Raw genomic sequence first — 20,431 nt, forward strand, 5'->3', positions numbered from 1 at the left:
AGTTAGTTCTTTCCCTCTTGGTAACACTGTGACAACTCGGGGCAATTTGTCCTACATACAAAACCACATTTGACCACTTGTGAGGATTATATGTCCAGATCAGGTCACACATCTGGATCACTATGATGTCGAATCCCACAGTAAAAACATAAATCTTAGTAAATCAAGGGCGAGACAGCACTTACCACTTGGTGTGGTCCTCACTGGAGGAAACGGCGTGCTTGCTGCAATGAGACAAAGGGACAATTAGAGAACCCACAGATCCTGAGCGTACTGAAATTAAATCAGATTAAACTTCTAAGAAATATTTCTAGGACAGTGCACCAGATGTCTTACTGGAGTACAGATATATTATCTCTACTGCCGTCTTTCATTCATTGTGTTCATTAAAAAAGCAGTCTTCCCCCCACCCACCCCACTATGATGTGTTCTTCATGAGCTCATGTTGCTCACAGCTATTACCCCTGTGTTTTCTCTTCTGCTGTCGTTATCATGCTAGATATTTCCTTTCAAAATCAGTGGAAGGACCATATATTAACAGTCAGAAAAGTGCCTTAATGTCTCATGGGAAATGACCTATTTAGGTTCTGGCCAGAGAGGCTAGTAGGGCAATATAAATGTGAGGATCTTGTTCTCTTCTAGGGAGGGAGTGATGGAACAGAAGGGAGAGTTGGATAGATTGAAGAACACTATATTTACTCTCCACATCTCAGTGTTCTGTGGGTACAATAAGCAAGTGTTTGGGTGTGTAATGGACCTATACAGTTCAACAAATATACTGAGAAACATTTATTGCCTGTACCACGTTTGATATTTACCCTTCGTATTGCTATTCAACCTGTCCTTTCTCTCCTTTCAGTTCATGTGGAAATTCTACTATAAAACCATAGGCTAGATTTTAAAAACATTTCTAGCACAGAACCCTATCAGAGAGAAACATTTTAATGAAACCAGAATGAATTAGCACTTGCCAGTTGTTGTGTCCCAGGGCCATGATGGAGTGGATCCTGATGTTCCTGCAGGAAGATAACAGAAGCATAACTAGAGACCTATGGTGAATTTTCAGAGGAATGGCAAAATGCACATCCCTTCTGCTAAATTCCAAATCTCCACACCCAATCATGGAGCCACCAGACCTCTTGAAACAGTTGGAAGATTTCTTTTAACCTGGGCAAAACAACATGTTTTCCCTACTCTTATTTTTGAAACAACTGAAATGTTTTAGTTGAAATGTCCCACAATACTTCAGTCTCTTGCACAAATGGATTTGAGCCTTAATGGTTGAGGTTTGGCAAAGTAATAAGCAACTAAAATTTGGATCTTATCGTGGAAAGTGTTGGTAAACCTTAATAATAAGTGGCGCTATCAGCTCTGCCTATAATAAATTTCAGTGGTGATCCCGTACATGTGCATTTCAGCATATTAAAATATTATGTCATGGTGAATGATATGTAAGCGATGAGTAACCTGTTGATGGAGATGTTGTATTAGCAGCAGCCACTAGGGCAAGACATAAGAAATTATATTAACAGACTAACACGGCTACCCCTCTTATACCTGCAAACTCTTCGTATTTACCTGAGCAGATGACACCAGCATCTTGTTGTTGTATATCTCTATTCTATGCTAGCAAAATCACATTCACCATGGAACTACCTGGATAGCAGGCTGAAGCATGAAGTTGGAGGTAGTAGAAAAGTGGCCTTTTTAGTATAGGATCCAGTTCCAAAACTGTTTTTCATATTTTGAAAACTTTGTAATGTGACTTTCAAAAACATCTTATACATGGTGGAAAGCATGGTCATTTACCTGCAAGACACCTGCAAACTCTTGGTATTTACCTGAGCAGATGACACCGGCATCTTCAGAATGACCACAGTTATGAGAGAGCCATCCTGAATGAGGACAGTCCCATAGACTGTATTCCGATCCTATGCAACTCACGTCATCCAGAACAATATTTCCTGAGCCTTCACCATAATAGGCATTGGTCTTTGCTGCAACACCATATCCACATTCAAGCTGCCTGCACACAACATTTGCATCGTTGAGATCCCAAGAATCATCACACACTGTCCCCCAGGATCCTGCGTAATAGACTTCAACACGACCTTCACATCTGCTCAATGAATTGACCAGTCTCAATACCAGCCCTAAAATAGATTCAAGGAAATTATTATTAGCACATTAGTTAGTTCTTTCCCTCTTGGTAACACTGTGACAACTCGGGGCAATTTGTCCTACATACAAAACCACATTTGACCACTTGTGAGGATTATATGTCCAGATCAGGTCACACGTCTGGATCACTATGATGTCGAATCCCACAGTAAAAACATAAATCTTAGTAAATCAAGGGCGAGACAGCACTTACCACTTGGTGTGGTCCTCACTGGAGGAAACGGCGTGCTTGCTGCAATGAGACAAAGGGACAATTAGAGAACCCACAGATCCTGAGCGTACTGAAATTAAATCAGATTAAACTTCTAAGAAATATTTCTAGGACAGTGCACCAGATGTCTTACTGGAGTACAGATATATTATCTCTACTGCCGTCTTTCATTCATTGTGTTCATTAAAAAAGCAGTCTTCCCCCCACCCACCCCACTATGATGTGTTCTTCATGAGCTCATGTTGCTCACAGCTATTACCCCTGTGTTTTCTCTTCTGCTGTCGTTATCATGCTAGATATTTCCTTTCAAAATCAGTGGAAGGACCATATATTAACAGTCAGAAAAGTGCCTTAATGTCTCATGGGAAATGACCTATTTAGGTTCTGGCCAGAGAGGCTAGTAGGGCAATATAAATGTGAGGATCTTGTTCTCTTCTAGGGAGGGAGTGATGGAACAGAAGGGAGAGTTGGATAGATTGAAGAACACTATATTTACTCTCCACATCTCAGTGTTCTGTGGGTACAATAAGCAAGTGTTTGGGTGTGTAATGGACCTATACAGTTCAACAAATATACTGAGAAACATTTATTGCCTGTACCACGTTTGATATTTACCCTTCGTATTGCTATTCAACCTGTCCTTTCTCTCCTTTCAGTTCATGTGGAAATTCTACTATAAAACCATAGGCTAGATTTTAAAAACATTTCTAGCACAGAACCCTATCAGAGAGAAACATTTTAATGAAACCAGAATGAATTAGCACTTGCCAGTTGTTGTGTCCCAGGGCCATGATGGAGTGGATCCTGATGTTCCTGCAGGAAGATAACAGAAGCATAACTAGAGACCTATGGTGAATTTTCAGAGGAATGGCAAAATGCACATCCCTTCTGCTAAATTCCAAATCCCCACACCCAATCATGGAGCCACCAGACCTCTTGAAACAGTTGGAAGATTTCTTTTAACCTGGGCAAAACAACATGTTTTCCCTACTCTTATTTTTGAAACAACTGAAATGTTTTAGTTGAAATGTCCCACAATACTTCAGTCTCTTGCACAAATGGATTTGAGCCTTAATGGTTGAGGTTTGGCAAAGTAATAAGCAACTAAAATTTGGATCTTATCGTGGAAAGTGTTGGTAAACCTTAATAATAAGTGGCGCTATCAGCTCTGCCTATAATAAATTTCAGTGGTGATCCCGTACATGTGCATTTCAGCATATTAAAATATTATGTCATGGTGAATGATATGTAAGCGATGAGTAACCTGTTGATGGAGATGTTGTATTAGCAGCAGCCACTAGGGCAAGACATAAGAAATTATATTAACAGACTAACACGGCTACCCCTCTTATACCTGCAAACTCTTCGTATTTACCTGAGCAGATGACACCAGCATCTTGTTGTTGTATATCTCTATTCTATGCTAGCAAAATCACATTCACCATGGAACTACCTGGATAGCAGGCTGAAGCATGAAGTTGGAGGTAGTAGAAAAGTGGCCTTTTTAGTATAGGATCCAGTTCCAAAACTGTTTTTCATATTTTGAAAACTTTGTAATGTGACTTTCAAAAACATCTTATACATGGTGGAAAGCATGGTCATTTACCTGCAAGACACCTGCAAACTCTTGGTATTTACCTGAGCAGATGACACCGGCATCTTCAGAATGACCACAGTTATGAGAGAGCCATCCTGAATGAGGACAGTCCCATAGACTGTATTCCGATCCTATGCAACTCACGTCATCCAGAACAATATTTCCTGAGCCTTCACCATAATAGGCATTGGTCTTTGCTGCAACACCATATCCACATTCAAGCTGCCTGCACACAACATTTGCATCGTTGAGATCCCAAGAATCATCACACACTGTCCCCCAGGATCCTGCGTAATAGACTTCAACACGACCTTCACATCTGCTCAATGAATTGACCAGTCTCAATACCAGCCCTAAAATAGATTCAAGGAAATTATTATTAGCACATTAGTTAGTTCTTTCCCTCTTGGTAACACTGTGACAACTCGGGGCAATTTGTCCTACATACAAAACCACATTTGACCACTTGTGAGGATTATATGTCCAGATCAGGTCACACATCTGGATCACTATGATGTCGAATCCCACAGTAAAAACATAAATCTTAGTAAATCAAGGGTGAGACAGCACTTACCACTTGGTGTGGTCCTCACTGGAGGAAACGGCGTGCTTGCTGCAATGAGACAAAGGGACAATTAGAGAACCCACAGATCCTGAGCGTACTGAAATTAAATCAGATTAAACTTCTAAGAAATATTTCTAGGACAGTGCACCAGACGTCTTACTGGAGTACAGATATATTATCTCTACTGCTGTCTTTCAAACATTGTGTTCATTAAAAAAGCAGTCTTCCCCCCCACCCACCCCACCATGATGTGCTCTTCATGAGCTCATGTTGCTCACAGCTATTACCCCTGTGTTTTCTCTTCTGCTGTCGTTATCATGCTAGATATTTCCTTTCAAAATCAGTGGAAGGACCATATATTAACAGTCAGAAAAGTGCCTTAATGTCTCATGGGAAATGACCTATTTAGGTTCTGGCCAGAGAGGCTAGTAGGGCAATATAAATGTGAGGATCTTGTTCTCTTCTAGGGAGGGAGTGATGGAACAGAAGGGAGAGTTGGATAGATTGAAGAACACTATATTTACTCTCCACATCTCAGTGTTCTGTGGGTACAATAAGCAAGTGTTTGGGTGTGTAATGGACCTATACAGTTCAACAAATATACTGAGAAACATTTATTGCCTGTACCACGTTTGATATTTACCCTTCGTATTGCTATTCAACCTGTCCTTTCTCTCCTTTCAGTTCATGTGGAAATTCTACTATAAAACCATAGGCTAGATTTTAAAAACATTTCTAGCACAGAACCCTATCAGAGAGAAACATTTTAATGAAACCAGAATGAATTAGCACTTGCCAGTTGTTGTGTCCCAGGGCCATGATGGAGTGGATCCTGATGTTCCTGCAGGAAGATAACAGAAGCATAACTAGAGACCTATGGTGAATTTTCAGAGGAATGGCAAAATGCACATCCCTTCTGCTAAATTCCAAATCCCCACACCCAATCATGGAGCCACCAGACCTCTTGAAACAGTTGGAAGATTTCTTTTAACCTGGGCAAAACAACATGTTTTCCCTACTCTTATTTTTGAAACAACTGAAATGTTTAGTTGAAATGTCCCACAATACTTCAGTCTCTTGCACAAATGGATTTGAGCCTTAATGGTTGAGGTTTGGCAAAGTAATAAGCAACTAAAATTTGGATCTTATCGTGGAAAGTGTTGGTAAACCTTAATAATAAGTGGCGCTATCAGCTCTGCCTATAATAAATTTCAGTGGTGATCCCGTACATGTGCATTTCAGCATATTAAAATATTATGTCATGGTGAATGATATGTAAGCGATGAGTAACCTGTTGATGGAGATGTTGTATTAGCAGCAGCCACTAGGGCAAGACATAAGAAATTATATTAACAGACTAACACGGCTACCCCTCTTATACCTGCAAACTCTTCGTATTTACCTGAGCAGATGACACCAGCATCTTGTTGTTGTATATCTCTATTCTATGCTAGCAAAATCACATTCACCATGGAACTACCTGGATAGCAGGCTGAAGCATGAAGTTGGAGGTAGTAGAAAAGTGGCCTTTTTAGTATAGGATCCAGTTCCAAAACTGTTTTTCATATTTTGAAAACTTTGTAATGTGACTTTCAAAAACATCTTATACATGGTGGAAAGCATGGTCATTTACCTGCAAGACACCTGCAAACTCTTGGTATTTACCTGAGCAGATGACACCGGCATCTTCAGAATGACCACAGTTATGAGAGAGCCATCCTGAATGAGGACAGTCCCATAGACTGTATTCCGATCCTATGCAACTCACGTCATCCAGAACAATATTTCCTGAGCCTTCACCATAATAGGCATTGGTCTTTGCTGCAACACCATATCCACATTCAAGCTGCCTGCACACAACATTTGCATCGTTGAGATCCCAAGAATCATCACACACTGTCCCCCAGGATCCTGCGTAATAGACTTCAACACGACCTTCACATCTGCTCAATGAATTGACCAGTCTCAATACCAGCCCTAAAATAGATTCAAGGAAATTATTATTAGCACATTAGTTAGTTCTTTCCCTCTTGGTAACACTGTGACAACTCGGGGCAATTTGTCCTACATACAAAACCACATTTGACCACTTGTGAGGATTATATGTCCAGATCAGGTCACACATCTGGATCACTATGATGTCGAATCCCACAGTAAAAACATAAATCTTAGTAAATCAAGGGCGAGACAGCACTTACCACTTGGTGTGGTCCTCACTGGAGGAAACGGCGTGCTTGCTGCAATGAGACAAAGGGACAATTAGAGAACCCACAGATCCTGAGCGTACTGAAATTAAATCAGATTAAACTTCTAAGAAATATTTCTAGGACAGTGCACCAGATGTCTTACTGGAGTACAGATATATTATCTCTACTGCCGTCTTTCATTCATTGTGTTCATTAAAAAAGCAGTCTTCCCCCCACCCACCCCACTATGATGTGTTCTTCATGAGCTCATGTTGCTCACAGCTATTACCCCTGTGTTTTCTCTTCTGCTGTCGTTATCATGCTAGATATTTCCTTTCAAAATCAGTGGAAGGACCATATATTAACAGTCAGAAAAGTGCCTTAATGTCTCATGGGAAATGACCTATTTAGGTTCTGGCCAGAGAGGCTAGTAGGGCAATATAAATGTGAGGATCTTGTTCTCTTCTAGGGAGGGAGTGATGGAACAGAAGGGAGAGTTGGATAGATTGAAGAACACTATATTTACTCTCCACATCTCAGTGTTCTGTGGGTACAATAAGCAAGTGTTTGGGTGTGTAATGGACCTATACAGTTCAACAAATATACTGAGAAACATTTATTGCCTGTACCACGTTTGATATTTACCCTTCGTATTGCTATTCAACCTGTCCTTTCTCTCCTTTCAGTTCATGTGGAAATTCTACTATAAAACCATAGGCTAGATTTTCAGAACATTTCTAGCACAGAACCCTATCAGAGAGAAACATTTTAATGAAACCAGAATGAATTAGCACTTGCCAGTTGTTGTGTCCCAGGGCCATGATGGAGTGGATCCTGATGTTCCTGCAGGAAGATAACAGAAGCATAACTAGAGACCTATGGTGAATTTTCAGAGGAATGGCAAAATGCACATCCCTTCTGCTAAATTCCAAATCCCCACACCCAATCATGGAGCCACCAGACCTCTTGAAACAGTTGGAAGATTTCTTTTAACCTGGGCAAAACAACATGTTTTCCCTACTCTTATTTTTGAAACAACTGAAATGTTTTAGTTGAAATGTCCCACAATACTTCAGTCTCTTGCACAAATGGATTTGAGCCTTAATGGTTGAGGTTTGGCAAAGTAATAAGCAACTAAAATTTGGATCTTATCGTGGAAAGTATTGGTAAACCTTAATAATAAGTGGCGCTATCAGCTCTGCCTATAATAAATTTCAGTGGTGATCCCGTACATGTGCATTTCAGCATATTAAAATATTATGTCATGGTGAATGATATGTAAGCGATGAGTAACCTGTTGATGGAGATGTTGTATTAGCAGCAGCCACTAGGGCAAGACATAAGAAATTATATTAACAGACTAACACGGCTACCCCTCTTATACCTGCAAACTCTTCGTATTTACCTGAGCAGATGACACCAGCATCTTGTTGTTGTATATCTCTATTCTATGCTAGCAAAATCACATTCACCATGGAACTACCTGGATAGCAGGCTGAAGCATGAAGTTGGAGGTAGTAGAAAAGTGGCCTTTTTAGTATAGGATCCAGTTCCAAAACTGTTTTTCATATTTTGAAAACTTTGTAATGTGACTTTCAAAAACATCTTATACATGGTGGAAAGCATGGTCATTTACCTGCAAGACACCTGCAAACCCTTGGTATTTACCTGAGCAGATGACACCGGCATCTTCTTGATGACCACAGTTATGAGAGAGCCATCCTGAATGAGGACAGTCCCATAGACTGTATTCCGATCCTATGCAACTCACATCATCCAGAACAATATTTCCTGAGCCTTCACCATAATAGGCATTGGTCTTTGCTGCAACACCATATCCACATTCAAGCTGCCTGCACACAACATTTGCGTCATTGAGATCCCAAGAATCATCACACACTGTCCCCCAGGATCCTGCGTAATAGACTTCAACACGACCTTCACATCTGCTCAATGAATTGACCAGTCTCAATACCAGCCCTAAAATAGATTCAAGGAAATTATTATTAGCACATTAGTTAGTTCTTTCCCTCTTGGTAACACTGTGACAACTCGGGTCAATTTGTCCTACATACAAAACCACATTTGACCACTTGTGAGGATTATATGTCCAGATCAGGTCACACATCTGGATCACTATGATGTCGAATCCCACAGTAAAAACATAAATCTTAGTAATCAAGGGCGAGACAGCACTTACCACTTGGTGTGGTCCTCACTGGAGGAAACGGCGTGCTTGCTGCAATGAGACAAAGGGACAATTAGAGAACCCACAGATCCTGAGCGTACTGAAATTAAATCAGATTAAACTTCTAAGAAATATTTCTAGGACAGTGCACCAGACGTCTTACTGGAGTACAGATATATTATCTCTACTGCCGTCTTTCAAACATTGTGTTCATTAAAAAAGCAGTCTTCCCCCCCACCCACCCCACCATGATGTGTTCTTCATGAGCTCATGTTGCTCACAGCTATTACCCCTGTGTTTTCTCTTCTGCTGTCGTTATCATCCTAGATATTTCCTTTCAAAATCAGTGGAAGGACCATATATTAACAGTCAGAAAAGTGCCTTAATGTCTCCTGGGAAATGACCTATTTAGGTTCTGGCCAGAGAGGCTAGTAGGGCAATCTAAATGTGAGGATCTTATTCTCTTCTAGGGAGGGAGTGATGGAACAGAAGGGAGAGTTGGATAGATTGAAGAAAACTATATTTACTCTCCACATCTCAGTGTTCTGTGGGTACAATAAGCAAGTGTTTGGGTGCGTAATGGACCTATACAGTTCAACAAATATACTGAGAAACATTTATTGCCTGTACCACGTTGATATTTGCCCTTCGTATTGCTATTCAACCTGTCCTTTCTCTCCTTTCAGTTCATGTGGAAATTCTACTATAAAACCATAGGCTAGATTTTAAAAACATTTCTAGCACAGAACCCTATCAGAGAGAAACATTTTAATGAAACCAGAATGAATTAGCACTTGCCAGTTGTTGTGTCCCAGGGCCATGATGGAGTGGATCCTGATGTTCCTGCAGGAAGATAACAGAAGCATAACTAGAGACCTATGGTGAATTTTCAGAGGAATGGCAAAATGCACATCCCTTCTGCTAAATTCCAAATCCCCACACCCAATCATGGAGCCACCAGACCTCTTGAAACAGTTGGAAGATTTCTTTTAACCTGGGCAAAACAACATGTTTTCCCTACTCTTATTTTTGAAACAACTGAAATGTTTTAGTTGAAATGTCCCACAATACTTCAGTCTCTTGCACAAATGGATTTGAGCCTTAATGGTTGAGGTTTGGCAAAGTAATAAGCAACTAAAATTTGGATCTTATCGTGGAAAGTATTGGTAAACCTTAATAATAAGTGGCGCTATCAGCTCTGCCTATAATAAATTTCAGTGGTGATCCCGTACATGTGCATTTCAGCATATTAAAATTTTATGTCATGGTGAATGATATGTAAGCGATGAGTTACCTGTTGACGGAGATGTTGTATTAGCAGCAGCCACTAGGGCAAAACATAAGAAATTATATTAACAGTTTTTAATATTTATTAGTGCCATGGAACTGGGCAACATTTTTAGGCCAAAAAATATTTCATCAAAATTGGAGATTTGGCAACATCAAAACATTGCACAATTCATGCTAGTTTCAGTTCATTGTTCAATCATATTACAATTTCAAACACCCTTCTCAGAATATTTGCTTTTGAAAATATCAAAGAAATATTTCATTTATTTAGTTTGAAATTACTTTTAGTTTCAAAATGTCCTTTTTTAAAAAAAAACAAGCCTGTGAAACTAGGTGAAATCAAACCAAAATGTTATGATTTTGTTCAAATAAAAATGTTTTGAATTAGCTGAAACATACTTTTCTCAACTTTTTGATTTACTGTAATTTTCAAATATTTGGTTCTTGATCCAAACCAGATTGGTTTTTTGAAATTGCTAATGAATGGAAAAAAAAAATTGGTATTATCTTGGATGTATTCATAACATTTTTAAGGGAAATGACATTCGAAGCTGCATGACTTTCCTGGAGGATGTTATGTCTGAAAACAAGTAGAGCAAAACTTTGAAGACACCATGTTTGTAATATCTTGTTAAGGGTCATCATAAAATGTGGTTGACGCCCACTGAGCTCAGTGAAAAAACTCCCAGAAAAATTTACCTTTCTCGATGGCAAAAGATTACGGCTGAATCTTAAATAGGTCTTTCATCTTTGGATCTCTAAGTGCTTCATGAATTTTAGTACGTCTCATTATCCCTATTTTACTTTTTAGGCGAAAGAGGCATAGAGAAGCTAAGTGGCATGGCAGAATCATGAATAAAATCTAGGTTTCCCACATCCCATTTCCATGCCCTATCACCACTGCAGTTTTCTACTTTCAAAGGAAGTGAGGTTACCAGAACGGAAAACTAACCCTGGTTGACAGATGCTGCCCTTTGGAACTTCAGATTAATATCATCATTACTTGTCTATCCTCGGGTGCTTCCCCTCCCCCCATCCCTTTTTTGGGGTATATCTTTAATCTATGCTAGCACAATCACATTCACCATGAAACTAACTGGCTGGCTGGCTGAAGCATGGACCTAATGTTTGAGGAAGTAGAAAAGTGGCCTTTTTTAGTATATTAGATCCAGTTCCAAATACTGTATTTCATATTTTGAAAACTTTGTAATGTGACTTTCAAAAACATCTTAGATATGGTGGAAAACATGGTCATTGACCTGCAAGACACCTGCAATCTCTTGAGTCCTGTGGCACCTTTAAGACTAACAGATGTATTGGAGCATAAGCTTTCGTGGGTGAATGCCCACTTCGTCGGATGCATGTCACATGCATGTCACATGCATCCGACGAAGTGGGCATTCACCCACGAAAGCTTATGCTCCAATACATCTGTTAGTCTTAAAGGTGCCACAGGACTCTCTGTTGCTTTTTACAGATCCAGACTAACATGGCTACCCCTCTGATACCTGCAAACTCTTGGTATTTACCTGAGCAGATGACACCGGCATCTTCTTGATGACCACAGTTATGAGAGAGCCATCCTGAATGAGGACAGTCCCATAGACTGTATTCCGATCCTATGCAACTCACGTCATCCAGAACAATATTTCCTGAGCCTTCACCATAATAGGCATTGGTCTTTGCTGCAACACCATATCCACATTCAAGCTGCCTGCACACAACATTTGCGTCATTGAGATCCCAAGAATCATCACACACTGTCCCCCAGGATCCTGCGTAATAGACTTCAACACGACCTTCACATCTGCTCAATGAATTGACCAGTCTCAATACCAGCCCTAAAATAGATTCAAGGAAATTATTATTAGCACATTAGTTAGTTCTTTCCCTCTTGGTAACACTGTGACAACTCGGGTCAATTTGTCCTACATACAAAACCACATTTGACCACTTGTGAGGATTATATGTCCAGATCAGGTCACACATCTGGATCACTATGATGTCGAATCCCACAGTAAAAACATAAATCTTAGTAAATCAAGGGCGAGACAGCACTTACCACTTGGTGTGGTCCTCACTGGAGGAAACGGCGTGCTTGCTGCAATGAGACAAAGGGACAATTAGAGAACCCACAGATCCTGAGCGTACTGAAATTAAATCAGATTAAACTTCTAAGAAATATTTCTAGGACAGTGCACCAGACGTCTTACTGGAGTACAGATATATTATCTCTACTGCCGTCTTTCAAACATTGTGTTCATTAAAAAAGCAGTCTTCCCCCCCACCCACCCCACCATGATGTGTTCTTCATGAGCTCATGTTGCTCACAGCTATTACCCCTGTGTTTTCTCTTCTGCTGTCGTTATCATCCTAGATATTTCCTTTCAAAATCAGTGGAAGGACCATATATTAACAGTCAGAAAAGTGCCTTAATGTCTCCTGGGAAATGACCTATTTAGGTTCTGGCCAGAGGGGCTAATAGGGCAATCTAAATGTGAGGATCTTATTCTCTTCTAGGGAGGGAGTGATGGAACAGAAGGGAGAGTTGGATAGATTGAAGAAAACTATATTTACTCTCCACATCTCAGTGTTCTGTGGGTACAATAAGCAAGTGTTTGGGTGCGTAATGGACCTATACAGTTCAACAAATATACTGAGAAACATTTATTGCCTGTACCACGTTGATATTTGCCCTTCGTATTGCTATTCAACCTGTCCTTTCTCTCCTTTCAGTTCATGTGGAAATTCTACTATAAAACCATAGGCTAGATTTTAAAAACATTTCTAGCACAGAACCCTATCAGAGAGAAACATTTTAATGAAACCAAAATGAGTTAGCACTTGCCAGTTGTTGTGTACCAGGGCCATGATGGAGTGGATCCTGATGTTCCTGCAGGAAGATAACAGAAGCATAACTAGAGACCTATGGTGAATTTTCAGAGGAATGGCAAAATGCACATCCCTTCTGCTAAATTCCAAATCCCCACACCCAATCATGGAGCCACCAGACCTCTTGAAACAGTTGGAAGATTTCTTTTAACCTGGGCAAAACAACATGTTTTCCCTACTCTTATTTTTGTAACAACTGAAATGTTTTAGTTGAAATGTCCCACAATACTTCAGTCTCTTGCACAAATGGATTTGAGCCTTAATGGTTGAGGTTTGGCAAAGTAATAAGCAACTAAAATTTGGATCTTATCATGGAAAGTGTTGGTAAACCTTAATTATAAGTGGCGCTACCAGCTCTGCCTATAATAAATTTCAGTGGTGATCCCGTACATGTGCATTTCAGCATATTAAAATTTTATGTCATGGTGAATGATATGTAAGCGATGAGTTACCTGTTGACGGAGATGTTGTATTAGCAGCAGCCACTAGGGCAAAACATAAGAAATTATATTAACAGTTTTTAATATTTATTAGTGCCATGGAACTGGGCAACATTTTTAGGCCAAAAAATATTTCATCAAAATTGGAGATTTGGCAACATCAAAACATTGCACAATTCATGCTAGTTTCAGTTCATTGTTCAATCATATTACAATTTCAAACACCCTTCTCAGAATATTTGCTTTTGAAAATATCAAAGAAATATTTCATTTATTTAGTTTGAAATTACTTTTAGTTTCAAAATGTCCTTTTTTAAAAAAAAACAAGCCTGTGAAACTAGGTGAAATCAAACCAAAATGTTATGATTTTGTTCAAATAAAAATGTTTTGAATTAGCTGAAACATACTTTTCTCAACTTTTTGATTTACTGTAATTTTCAAATATTTGGTTCTTGATCCAAACCAGATTGGTTTTTTGAAATTGCTAATGAATGGAAAAAAAAAATTGGTATTATCTTGGATGTATTCATAACATTTTTAAGGGAAATGACATTCGAAGCTGCATGACTTTCCTGGAGGATGTTATGTCTGAAAACAAGTAGAGCAAAACTTTGAAGACACCATGTTTGTAATATCTTGTTAAGGGTCATCATAAAATGTGGTTGACGCCCACTGAGCTCAGTGAAAAAACTCCCAGAAAAATTTACCTTTCTCGATGGCAAAAGATTACGGCTGAATCTTAAATAGGTCTTTCATCTTTGGATCTCTAAGTGCTTCATGAATTTTAGTACGTCTCATTATCCCTATTTTACTTTTTAGGCGAAAGAGGCATAGAGAAGCTAAGTGGCATGGCAGAATCATGAATAAAATCTAGGTTTCCCACATCCCATTTCCATGCCCTATCACCACTGCAGTTTTCTACTTTCAAAGGAAGTGAGGTTACCAGAACGGAAAACTAACCCTGGTTGACAGATGCTGCCCTTTGGAACTTCAGATTAATATCATCATTACTTGTCTATCCTCGGGTGCTTCCCCTCCCCCCCATCCCTTTTTTGGGGTATATCTTTAATCTATGCTAGCACAATCACATTCACCATGAAACTAACTGGCTGGCTGGCTGGCTGGCTGGCTGAAGCATGGACCTAATGTTTGAGGAAGTAGAAAAGTGGCCTTTTTTAGTATATTAGATCCAGTTCCAAAAACTGTATTTCATATTTTGAAAACTTTGTAATGTGACTTTCAAAAACATCTTAGATATGGTGGAAAACATGGTCATTGACCTGCAAGACACCTGCAATCTCTTGAGTCCTGTGGCACCTTTAAGACTAACAGATGTATTGGAGCATAAGCTTTCGTGGGTGAATGCCCACTTCGTCGGATGCATGTCACATGCATGTCACATGCATCCGACGAAGTGGGCATTCACCCACGAAAGCTTATGCTCCAATACATCTGTTAGTCTTAAAGGTGCCACAGGACTCTCTGTTGCTTTTTACAGATCCAGACTAACATGGCTACCCCTCTGATACCTGCAAACTCTTGGTATTTACCTGAGCAGATGACACCGGCATCTTCTTGATGACCACAGTTATGAGAGAGCCATCCTGAATGAGGACAGTCCCATAGACTGTATTCCGATCCTATGCAACTCACGTCATCCAGAACAATATTTCCTGAGCCTTCACCATAATAGGCATTGGTCTTTGCTGCAACACCATATCCACATTCAAGCTGCCTGCACACAACATTTGCGTCATTGAGATCCCAAGAATCATCACACACTGTCCCCCAGGATCCTGCGTAATAGACTTCAACACGACCTTCACATCTGCTCAATGAATTGACCAGTCTCAATACCAGCCCTAAAATAGATTCAAGGAAATTATTATTAGCACATTAGTTAGTTCTTTCCCTCTTGGTAACACTGTGACAACTCGGGTCAATTTGTCCTACATACAAAACCACATTTGACCACTTGTGAGGATTATATGTCCAGATCAGGTCACACATCTGGATCACTATGATGTCGAATCCCACAGTAAAAACATAAATCTTAGTAAATCAAGGGCGAGACAGCACTTACCACTTGGTGTGGTCCTCACTGGAGGAAACAGCGTGCTTGCTGCAATGAGACAAAGGGACAATTAGAGAACCCACAGATCCTGAGCGTACTGAAATTAAATCAGATTAAACTTCTAAGAAATATTTCTAGGACAGTGCACCAGACGTCTTACTGGAGTACAGATATATTATCTCTACTGCCGTCTTTCAAACATTGTGTTCATTAAAAAAGCAGTCTTCCCCCCCACCCACCCCACCATGATGTGTTCTTCATGAGCTCATGTTGCTCACAGCTATTACCCCTGTGTTTTCTCTTCTGCTGTCGTTATCATCCTAGATATTTCCTTTCAAAATCAGTGGAAGGACCATATATTAACAGTCAGAAAAGTGCCTTAATGTCTCCTGGGAAATGACCTATTTAGGTTCTGGCCAGAGGGGCTAATAGGGCAATCTAAATGTGAGGGTCTTATTCTCTTCTAGGGAGGGAGTGATGGAACAGAAGGGAGAGTTGGATAGATTGAAGAAAACTATATTTACTCTCCACATCTCAGTGTTCTGTGGGTACAATAAGCAAGTGTTTGGGTGCGTAATGGACCTATACAGTTCAACAAAAATACTGAGAAACATTTATTGCCTGTACCACGTTGATATTTGCCCTTCGTATTGCTATTCAACCTGTCCTTTCTCTCCTTTCAGTTCATGTGGAAATTCTACTATAAAACCATAGGCTAGATTTTCAAAACATTTCTAGCACAGAACCCTATCAGAGAGAAACATTTTAATGAAACCAAAATGAGTTAGCACTTGCCAGTTGTTGTGTACCAGGGCCATGATGGAGTGGATCCTGATGTTCCTGCAGGAAGATAACAGAAGCATAACTAGAGACCTATGGTGAATTTTCAGAGGAATGGCAAAATGCACATCCCTTCTGCTAAATTCCAAATCCCCACACCCAATCATGGAGCCAGCAGACCTCTTGAAACAGTTGGAAGATTTCTTTTAACCTGGGCAAAACAACATGTTTTCCCTACTCTTATTTTTGTAACAACTGAAATGTTTTAGTTGAAATGTCCCACAATACTTCAGTCTCTTGCACAAATGGATTTGAGCCTTAATGGTTGAGGTTTGGCAAAGTAATAAGCAACTAAAATTTGGATCTTATCATGGAAAGTGTTGGTAAACCTTAATTATAAGTGGCGCTACCAGCTCTGCCTATAATAAATTTCAGTGGTGATCCCGTACATGTGCATTTCAGCATATTAAAATTTTATGTCATGGTGAATGATATGTAAGCGATGAGTTACCTGTTGACGGAGATGTTGTATTAGCAGCAGCCACTAGGGCAAAACATAAGAAATTATATTAACAGTTTTTAATATTTATTAGTGCCATGGAACTGGGCAACATTTTTAGGCCAAAAAATATTTCATCAAAATTGGAGATTTGGCAACATCAAAACATTGCACAATTCATGCTAGTTTCAGTTCATTGTTCAATCATATTACAATTTCAAACACCCTTCTCAGAATATTTGCTTTTGAAAATATCAAAGAAATATTTCATTTATTTAGTTTGAAATTACTTTTAGTTTCAAAATGTCCTTTTTTAAAAAAAAACAAGCCTGTGAAACTAGGTGAAATCAAACCAAAATGTTATGATTTTGTTCAAATAAAAATGTTTTGAATTAGCTGAAACATACTTTTCTCAACTTTTTGATTTACTGTAATTTTCAAATATTTGGTTCTTGATCCAAACCAGATTGGTTTTTTGAAATTGCTAATGAATGGAAAAAAAAAATTGGTATTATCTTGGATGTATTCATAACATTTTTAAGGGAAATGACATTCGAAGCTGCATGACTTTCCTGGAGGATGTTATGTCTGAAAACAAGTAGAGCAAAACTTTGAAGACACCATGTTTGTAATATCTTGTTAAGGGTCATCATAAAATGTGGTTGACGCCCACTGAGCTCAGTGAAAAAACTCCCAGAAAAATTTACCTTTCTCGATGGCAAAAGATTACGGCTGAATCTTAAATAGGTCTTTCATCTTTGGATCTCTAAGTGCTTCATGAATTTTAGTACGTCTCATTATCCCTATTTTACTTTTTAGGCGAAAGAGGCATAGAGAAGCTAAGTGGCATGGCAGAATCATGAATAAAATCTAGGTTTCCCACATCCCATTTCCATGCCCTATCACCACTGCAGTTTTCTACTTTCAAAGGAAGTGAGGTTACCAGAACGGAAAACTAACCCTGGTTGACAGATGCTGCCCTTTGGAACTTCAGATTAATATCATCATTACTTGTCTATCCTCGGGTGCTTCCCCTCCCCCCATCCCTTTTTTGGGGTATATCTTTAATCTATGCTAGCACAATCACATTCACCATGAAACTAACTGGCTGGCTGGCTGAAGCATGGACCTAATGTTTGAGGAAGTAGAAAAGTGGCCTTTTTTAGTATATTAGATCCAGTTCCAAATACTGTATTTCATATTTTGAAAACTTTGTAATGTGACTTTCAAAAACATCTTAGATATGGTGGAAAACATGGTCATTGACCTGCAAGACACCTGCAATCTCTTGAGTCCTGTGGCACCTTTAAGACTAACAGATGTATTGGAGCATAAGCTTTCGTGGGTGAATGCCCACTTCGTCGGATGCATGTCACATGCATGTCACATGCATCCGACGAAGTGGGCATTCACCCACGAAAGCTTATGCTCCAATACATCTGTTAGTCTTAAAGGTGCCACAGGACTCTCTGTTGCTTTTTACAGATCCAGACTAACATGGCTACCCCTCTGATACCTGCAAACTCTTGGTATTTACCTGAGCAGATGACACCGGCATCTTCTTGATGACCACAGTTATGAGAGAGCCATCCTGAATGAGGACAGTCCCATAGACTGTATTCCGATCCTATGCAACTCACGTCATCCAGAACAATATTTCCTGAGCCTTCACCATAATAGGCATTGGTCTTTGCTGCAACACCATATCCACATTCAAGCTGCCTGCACACAACATTTGCGTCATTGAGATCCCAAGAATCATCACACACTGTCCCCCAGGATCCTGCGTAATAGACTTCAACACGACCTTCACATCTGCTCAATGAATTGACCAGTCTCAATACCAGCCCTAAAATAGATTCAAGGAAATTATTATTAGCACATTAGTTAGTTCTTTCCCTCTTGGTAACACTGTGACAACTCGGGTCAATTTGTCCTACATACAAAACCACATTTGACCACTTGTGAGGATTATATGTCCAGATCAGGTCACACATCTGGATCACTATGATGTCGAATCCCACAGTAAAAACATAAATCTTAGTAAATCAAGGGCGAGACAGCACTTACCACTTGGTGTGGTCCTCACTGGAGGAAACGGCGTGCTTGCTGCAATGAGACAAAGGGACAATTAGAGAACCCACAGATCCTGAGCGTACTGAAATTAAATCAGATTAAACTTCTAAGAAATATTTCTAGGACAGTGCACCAGACGTCTTACTGGAGTACAGATATATTATCTCTACTGCCGTCTTTCAAACATTGTGTTCATTAAAAAAGCAGTCTTCCCCCCCACCCACCCCACCATGATGTGTTCTTCATGAGCTCATGTTGCTCACAGCTATTACCCCTGTGTTTTCTCTTCTGCTGTCGTTATCATCCTAGATATTTCCTTTCAAAATCAGTGGAAGGACCATATATTAACAGTCAGAAAAGTGCCTTAATGTCTCCTGGGAAATGACCTATTTAGGTTCTGGCCAGAGGGGCTAATAGGGCAATCTAAATGTGAGGATCTTATTCTCTTCTAGGGAGGGAGTGATGGAACAGAAGGGAGAGTTGGATAGATTGAAGAAAACTATATTTACTCTCCACATCTCAGTGTTCTGTGGGTACAATAAGCAAGTGTTTGGGTGCGTAATGGACCTATACAGTTCAACAAATATACTGAGAAACATTTATTGCCTGTACCACGTTGATATTTGCCCTTCGTATTGCTATTCAACCTGTCCTTTCTCTCCTTTCAGTTCATGTGGAAATTCTACTATAAAACCATAGGCTAGATTTTAAAAACATTTCTAGCACAGAACCCTATCAGAGAGAAACATTTTAATGAAACCAAAATGAGTTAGCACTTGCCAGTTGTTGTGTACCAGGGCCATGATGGAGTGGATCCTGATGTTCCTGCAGGAAGATAACAGAAGCATAACTAGAGACCTATGGTGAATTTTCAGAGGAATGGCAAAATGCACATCCCTTCTGCTAAATTCCAAATCCCCACACCCAATCATGGAGCCACCAGACCTCTTGAAACAGTTGGAAGATTTCTTTTAACCTGGGCAAAACAACATGTTTTCCCTACTCTTATTTTTGTAACAACTGAAATGTTTTAGTTGAAATGTCCCACAATACTTCAGTCTCTTGCACAAATGGATTTGAGCCTTAATGGTTGAGGTTTGGCAAAGTAATAAGCAACTAAAATTTGGATCTTATCATGGAAAGTGTTGGTAAACCTTAATTATAAGTGGCGCTACCAGCTCTGCCTATAATAAATTTCAGTGGTGATCCCGTACATGTGCATTTCAGCATATTAAAATTTTATGTCATGGTGAATGATATGTAAGCGATGAGTTACCTGTTGACGGAGATGTTGTATTAGCAGCAGCCACTAGGGCAAAACATAAGAAATTATATTAACAGTTTTTAATATTTATTAGTGCCATGGAACTGGGCAACATTTTTAGGCCAAAAAATATTTCATCAAAATTGGAGATTTGGCAACATCAAAACATTGCACAATTCATGCTAGTT

At 39.5% G+C, this 20,431-nt stretch overlaps 1 protein-coding gene across 1 annotated transcript in view; it reads right to left on the reverse strand.

Moving 5' to 3' along the window:
* The window catches only part of DMBT1 (deleted in malignant brain tumors 1), a 162,638-nt gene that overhangs the window by 59,197 nt on the left and 83,010 nt on the right, over positions 1 to 20,431 (reverse strand). The window contains 24 exon segments of the mRNA XM_065553629.1: positions 186 to 224; positions 972 to 1,016; positions 1,842 to 2,153; positions 2,375 to 2,413; positions 3,161 to 3,205; positions 4,031 to 4,342; positions 4,564 to 4,602; positions 5,351 to 5,395; positions 6,220 to 6,531; positions 6,753 to 6,791; positions 7,539 to 7,583; positions 8,409 to 8,720; positions 8,941 to 8,979; positions 9,727 to 9,771; positions 10,223 to 10,255; positions 11,748 to 12,059; positions 12,300 to 12,319; positions 15,022 to 15,412; positions 15,634 to 15,672; positions 16,916 to 16,948; positions 17,311 to 17,387; positions 18,362 to 18,752; positions 19,760 to 19,804; positions 20,256 to 20,288. Of these exon segments, the coding sequence (XP_065409701.1) occupies positions 186 to 224; positions 972 to 1,016; positions 1,842 to 2,153; positions 2,375 to 2,413; positions 3,161 to 3,205; positions 4,031 to 4,342; positions 4,564 to 4,602; positions 5,351 to 5,395; positions 6,220 to 6,531; positions 6,753 to 6,791; positions 7,539 to 7,583; positions 8,409 to 8,720; positions 8,941 to 8,979; positions 9,727 to 9,771; positions 10,223 to 10,255; positions 11,748 to 12,059; positions 12,300 to 12,319; positions 15,022 to 15,412; positions 15,634 to 15,672; positions 16,916 to 16,948; positions 17,311 to 17,387; positions 18,362 to 18,752; positions 19,760 to 19,804; positions 20,256 to 20,288 (3,042 nt within the window).

The sequence above is a fragment of the Chrysemys picta genome, chromosome 7 (genome assembly GCF_011386835.1).
Source record: "Chrysemys picta bellii isolate R12L10 chromosome 7, ASM1138683v2, whole genome shotgun sequence".
Lineage (NCBI taxonomy): Eukaryota > Metazoa > Chordata > Testudines > Emydidae > Chrysemys > Chrysemys picta.